The sequence below is a fragment of the Salmo trutta genome, chromosome 12, assembly GCF_901001165.1.
Source record: "Salmo trutta chromosome 12, fSalTru1.1, whole genome shotgun sequence".
In the NCBI taxonomy this organism is placed as follows: Eukaryota; Metazoa; Chordata; class Actinopteri; order Salmoniformes; family Salmonidae; genus Salmo; species Salmo trutta.
The window spans coordinates 46,789,712-46,796,494 of NC_042968.1; the positions used below are offsets into that span (position 1 = coordinate 46,789,712).

A 6,783-nucleotide genomic window follows, 5' to 3' on the forward strand; every position below is an offset into this window, starting at 1 on the left:
CATTTTGTTTTCGAATTGGTGGTTTCCGGATTTGACCATATTAATGACCTAAGGCTCGAATTTCTGTGTGTTTATTATATTATAATTAAGTCTATGATTTGATATTTGATAGAGCAGTCTGACTGAGCGGTGGTAGGCAGCAGCAGGCTCGTAAGCATTCATTCAAACAGCACTTTCCTGCGTTTGCCAGCAGCTCTTCGCAATGCTTGGAGCACAGCGCTGTTTATGACTTCAACCCTATCAACTCCCGAGATTAGGCTGGCAATACTATAGTGCCTATAAGAACATCCAATAATCAAAGGTATAGGAAATACAAACGGTATAGAGAGAAATAGTCCTATAATTCCTATAATATCTACAACCTAAAACATCTTACCTGGGAATATTGAAGACTCATGTTAAAAGGAACCAGCAGCTTTCATATGTTCTCATGTTCTGAGCAAGGAACTTAAACCTTAGCTTTTTTACATGGCACATATTGCACTTTTACTTTCTTCTCCAACACTGTGTTTTTGCATTATTTAAACCAAATTGAACATGTTTCATTATTTATTTGAGACTAAATACATAAATAAAATCTATTATATTAAGTGCAAATAAAGGTGTTTGTTCAGTATTGTTGTAATTGTCATTATTACAAATATATATAAAAATCAGACGATTCGTTATCGGCTTTTTTTGGTCCTCCAATAATCGGTATCGGCGTTGAAAAATCATAATCGGTTGAACTCTAGTCCAGATTCATGTTTTGAAGATACAGGCCGTTGACTTTCCTGAAAGACACAGTCTATTGATACCTGAAAGACAAAGTCTATTGATACCTGAAAGACAAAGTCTATTGATACCTGAAAGACAAAGTCTATTGATACCTGAAAGACAAAGTCTATTGATACCTGGAAGACAAAGTCTATTGATACCTGGAAGACAAAGTCTATTGATACCTGAAAGACAAAGTTCTGTTTGTTGCTACTTGGTTGTCTGCAAAATGTTTCATGTTTTACTTTTAATGACTGTTTAAAACTCTGCATTTATCACATTTACCAACTTTTTCACTCCGGATGCTTTATTCTGATATGGTTCTCCAGGACCTTCACCAGCCGAAGCTAAGTAGTAACATTAACACTATGCCATTTCATTATAGTCGCTGTTCTCATAATATACAGGAGAACGATCGCCTTATGGTGAGGATAGACGTGTTGCAAGCCCAGCTTCAGATGCAATCGTTATGCAAGGGTGATTTAATAGTAGGAAAGGATGAAACAGCGTCTGTGCCACCAGTACAGATAGTAGTATAAACCCCCTCGCACAGTCTCCGCACCGGACAATTTTGTCAAGGTTTCTGGAAAGAAATGCTGTAGGGACGCTCAACCGTTGTCGCTCATTCAGCCGAAAGAAACTTTCAACCGATTCTCCCCATTAAGCAGCGAGTCAGAGTCCGAGCTTTCTCAGGTCTCTCCTTCACCTGTTATGGGATCTGAGCCGCCAAAGCCTCCCACCATTAGCTCTGACAAATTGAAAACTCTAGTCATTGGCGACTCCATTACCCGCAATATTAGACTTAAAAACGAATCATCCAGCGTTTATACACTGTTACCCAGGGGGTAGGGCTACTGACATAAAGGCTAATCTGAAGATGGTGCTGGCTTACCGTCAGATTCTGAGCTGTTGCCATACCAGGTGGTGATGCAACCGGTCAGGATGCTCTCGATGGTGCAGCTGTAGAACCTTTTGAGGATCTGGGGACCCATGCCAAGTCTTTTCAGTCTCCTGAGGGGTTAAAGGTTTTGTCGTGCCCTCTTCACGACTGTCTTGGTATGTTTGGACCTTGTTTGAATTTCAAACTCTTGACCCACTCCACTACAGCCGGGCGATGTAAATGGGGGCTTGTTCAGCCCGCCTTTTCCTGTAGTCCACAATCAGCTCCTTAATCTTGTTCACGTTGAAGGAGAGGTTGTTGTCCTGGAACCACACTGACAGTTCTCTGACCTCCTCCCTATAGGCCGTCTCATCGTTGTCGGTGATCAGGCCTACCACTGTTGTGTCGTCAGCAAACTTAATGATGGTGTTGGAGTTGTGTTTGGCCACTCAGTCGTGGGTGAACAGGAAATACAGGAGGGGACTAAGTACACACCCCTGAGGGGCCCCAGTGTTAAGGATCAGCGTGGCAGACCTGTTTAAAGGTGTTGTTCACATTGGCTACCGAAAGCGTTATCACAGTCATCCAGAACAGCTGGTGCTCTCTTGCATGCTTCAGTGTTGCCTGCCACGAAGCAAGCATGAAAGGCATTAACCTCTCTGGGCCAGTGGGACGCTTGCGTCCTACTCAACAGCCAGTGTAATCCCGTGGCGCGATATTCAAATACCTTAGAAATGCTATTACTTCAATTTCTCAAACATATGACTATTTTACACCATTTTAAAGACAAGACTCTCGTTAATCTAACCACACTGTCCGATTTCAAAAAGGCTTTACAACGAAAGCAAAACATTAGATTATGTCAGCAGAGTACCCAGCCAGAAATAATCAGACACCCATTTTTCAAGCTAGCATATAATGTCACATAAACCCAAACCACAGCTAAATGCAGCACTAACCTTTGATGATCTTCATCAGATGACAATCCTAGGACATTATGTTACACAATACATGCATGTTTTGTTCAATCAAGTTCATATTTATATCAAAAAAACAGCTTTTTACATTAGCATGTGACTAGCATTCCCACCGAACACTTCCGGTGAATTTACTAAATTACTCACGATAAACGTTCACAAAAAACATAACAATTATTTTAAGAATTATAGATACAGAACTCCTTTATGCACTCGCTATGTCCGATTTTAAAATAGCTTTTCGGTGAAAGCACATTTTGCAATATTCTGAGTAGATAGCCCGGCCATCACAGGCTAGCTATTTTGACACCCACCAAGTGTGGTACTCACCAAACTCCGATTTACTATTAGAAAAGTTTGATTACCTTTGCTGTTCTTCGTCAGAATGCACTCCCAGGACTTCTACTTCAATAACAAATGTTGGTTTGGTTCCAAATAAGCCATAGTTATATCCAAATAGCGGCGTTTTGTTCGTGCGTTCAAGACACTATCCGAAGGGTAAAGAAGGGTGACGTGCCCGACGCGTTTCGTGACAAAGAATTTCAAAATATTCCATTACCGTACTTCGAAGCATGTCAACCGCTGTTTAAAATCAATTTTTATGCTATTTTTCTCGTAAAAAAAACGATAATATTCCGACCGGGAGTCGTTGTTTTCGTTCAAAGAGAGAGAAAGTAAACATGGTGTCGGCTCGTGCACGCGCCTCCAGTCTCATTGTCCTCAGATCGACCACTTACCAAATGCGCTAATGTTTTTCAGCCATGGCCTGCAAAGCCACCATTCATCGTTCTGGCGCCTTCTGAGAGCCTATGGGAGCGTTAGAAAATGTCACGTTATGACACTAACCTGTTTTGGTTAGAGATGATCAAGAAGGCCAAGAAATAGTCAGAGAGAGCGCTTCCTGTTTGGAATCTTCTCAGGTTTTGGCCTGCCAAATGAGTTCTGTTATACTCACAGACACCATTCAAACAGTTTTAGAAACGTTAGGGTGTTTTCTATCCAAATCAAACAATTATATGCATATTCTAGTTACTGGGCAGGAGTAGTAACCAGATTAAATTGGGTACGTTTTTTATCCGGCCGTGCAAATACTGCCCCCTATCCCCAACAGGTTAAGCTCATCTGGTAGGCTCGCATCACTGGGCAGCTCGCGTCTGGGTTTCCCTTTGTAGTCCGTAATAGTTTTCAAACCCTGCCACATCCGACAAGCGTCAGAGCCGGTGTAGTAGGGTTCAATCTTAATCCTGTATTGACGCTTTGCTTGTTTGATGGTTCGTCTAAAGGGCATAGCGGGATTTCTTATAAGCGTCCGGATTAGTCTCCCGCTCCTTGAAAGCGGCAGCTCTAGCCTTTAGCTCGATGCTGATGTTGCCTTTAATCCATGGCTTCTGGTTGGGATATGTACGTACAGTCACTGTGTGGACGACATCATTGATGCACAGTCTGATTCCAGTCTGTGCAGCAAAACAGTCCTGTAGCTTAGCATCCGCGTCATCTGACCACTTCCGTATTGAGCAAGTCACTGGTACTTCCTGCTTTAGTTTTAGCTTGTAAGCAGGAATCAGGAGGATAGAATTATGGTCAGATTTTCTAAATGGAGGGAGAGCTTTGTATAAATCTCTGTGTGTGGAGTAAAGGTGGCGTAGGAATTCTTTTCCCCCTGATTGCACATGACATGCTGGTAAAAATTAGGTAAAACTGATTTAAGTTTGCCTGCATTAAAGTCCCTGGCCACTAGGAGCACCACCTCTGGGTGAATATTTTCTTCTTTGCTTATGGCCTTATAGAGTTGGTTGAGAGCGGTCTTAGTGCCAGCATTGGTCTGTGGTGGTAAATAGATGGCTACGAATAATACAGATGAGAACTCTCTTGGTAGATAATGTGGTCTACAGCTTATCATGAGGTACTCTACCTCAGGCGAGCAATACCTCGAGACTTCTTTAATATTAGACATCGCTCACTAGCTGTTATTGACAAAAAGACACATATACCCCTCGTCTTACCAGAGGTAGCGTCTCTGTTCTGCCAGTACATGGAAAATCCTGCGAGCTCTATGTTGTCTGCATCTTCGTTCAGACACGTCTTGGTGAAACATAAAATGTTACAGTTTTTAATGTCAAGCATGATATCCTTCTCATTGGACTCGTTAAAGGAAAAAGTTTATTCCAGTCCGTGGTGAGTAATCGCTTTTCTGATGTCCAGAAGTTATTTTCGGTCATAAGAGACGGTAGCAGCAACATGTACACAATAACTTCAAAAATAAGTTACGCAAAAAAATAGCACAATTGGTTGGGAGAATGTAAAACGTCAGCCATGTTCTTCGGTGCCATCTTTTAATCAGACCCTTCATGTAAATTTAGGTTCGACTAAGATTAAATGAACAGTTTACAACAATATTATGAACTGATGAATACATCATGAATGAATACAGAGTCGCTTAACACTTTGAAACACCACAATAAAATACACTTTCACCTTGCTAAGCTATGGTATCACCTTAAAGTGCACAATTTCCTTCTCGTCTTGCATGGTGTGAGGTGGTGTTTCCTGCAAGCAGCAGATGTAGAAGGCCATGTCGTACCTCCTCTGTTTCCCGTACACACCAGTAGGGGTCAGCCATTTACCCCATTCATGCAGAGCCCAGATGTTAGGTAGACACTCCAGCTCCCTGCACATCCTGATGAAGTTAGAGGGGTTCTCGTTTACCAACACTCTCCATTTAGCCAATTCACTCTTGTCACAGAGATCGGTTATTCTGGTTAATTCAGACGGACTGTATCTGTTGTTCTCGATGCTGTTATTAAGTAAAATACTCTCTTCCTCTTTTGGCACGACTAGAAGTACACCTGACTCCTCAAACGTTTCCCTCACTGCACAGATTCTCAATGCGACGTCTCCTGGAACGGGAGAACCCAGTTTCTTTCTGTCCGTGGAGAAGATAGGAGGTCTCGTCTCTGGAGGCTGTTTCACAAATCCCAGTCCAAAATTCAGTAAGCTCTGAAAAGATTTAAAAAGATCAAGCCATTGACTTGAGAAATCTGACGGATCCACCATACCACCGGGAAAGACATAAGCATTCGGCATGAAACCAGTCGTACCGCTTCGTTTCAACAACAACACTTCATAGTCGAAGGCGAACCTGTCAGGCAAGTTGGGATGTCCACTGATCACAGGTGTAGAGGTGCCTTTATCGACACACCTTGTCAAACTATCTACAGTGAGTTTATGTCTCGTACCAGCAGCTAGTATGACCGTCGCGGCTTCCTTCCAGTGTCTCAGAGCCGTATTCATCCTTTTATTCTCTCATTTCCAATAATGTTATTCTGAAGCAAAAAGTCCACATCAGCAAAATGTCAAACGTTATTGTGTTGATGTGTCGTCATACGAGCAGGAAGGTCAAGGGCGTAGAAGAAGAGCCGTGTTTCCGGTGTGTTGTGTTACTACGCCACCTACTGTTGTGGATGACTGATCTCACCATAGCCTCTATCAACGCAGTTCATGATGGTCATTAAACTGGGGGTGAAGGTTAAAGTTCAGGAAAGTGATTGATGTTTCTGGTTAGTAAACAGATACTGTCAACTTTTTATAACATGACAAAAATGAATTGATTTGTGGGATTGAATTACAATTGAAGGGAAAGCCATTTTATTCACAAACACAACAACTCACTATCTACTTTTCAAGTCCAAGAAGAGAAGAGGTTTTGAAACGTTGAATTCAGTACTATAAAATCTACATTCAGTTTAGAGTGACATCACACAGTAGGCAGTATAAGATTAACCGTGTCCCCAGGTTCAACTGGCCGCTGGTGGACGAGATAGAAGACAACAAGGGACAAATATGTCTTTTAACTTGTCAAATAACTATTAAAACCATAGATAATATAGAAGTGCTTGAACAGCGCAAACGAGGGATTTTAAACAATGTCGAGGACAAGTAAAAAATAATGACATCATTTTGGTCTATTATGTTCTCTCTAGTCATGTACAAGAACAGCATATTGTCAGCGTCTCAAATGGCGCCCCGTTTCCTAGGGCATAGGGTGCGATTTGAGACGCAGCCGTTGACCTCCTGTATCCAGTCAATTTGTTTGGGATCCAGACCGTGTAGACGGCTGCTGCCAACCTGCCAAGCTGAGCCTCTCTGTCTTCAATATATATATTGGCAGTG

At 42.1% G+C, this 6,783-nt stretch overlaps 1 protein-coding gene across 1 annotated transcript; it reads right to left on the reverse strand.

The window, feature by feature from the left end:
- Positions 1 to 4,932: 4,932 nt before the first annotated feature.
- On the reverse strand, positions 4,933 to 5,983 carry LOC115202720 (nucleoside diphosphate-linked moiety X motif 19-like). The gene has a single exon (XM_029766780.1). It carries the CDS (start codon positions 5,902 to 5,904, stop codon positions 5,098 to 5,100), a length of 807 nt encoding a protein of 268 aa, XP_029622640.1. The 5' UTR covers positions 5,905 to 5,983; the 3' UTR covers positions 4,933 to 5,097.
- Positions 5,984 to 6,783: the final 800 nt, after the last annotated feature.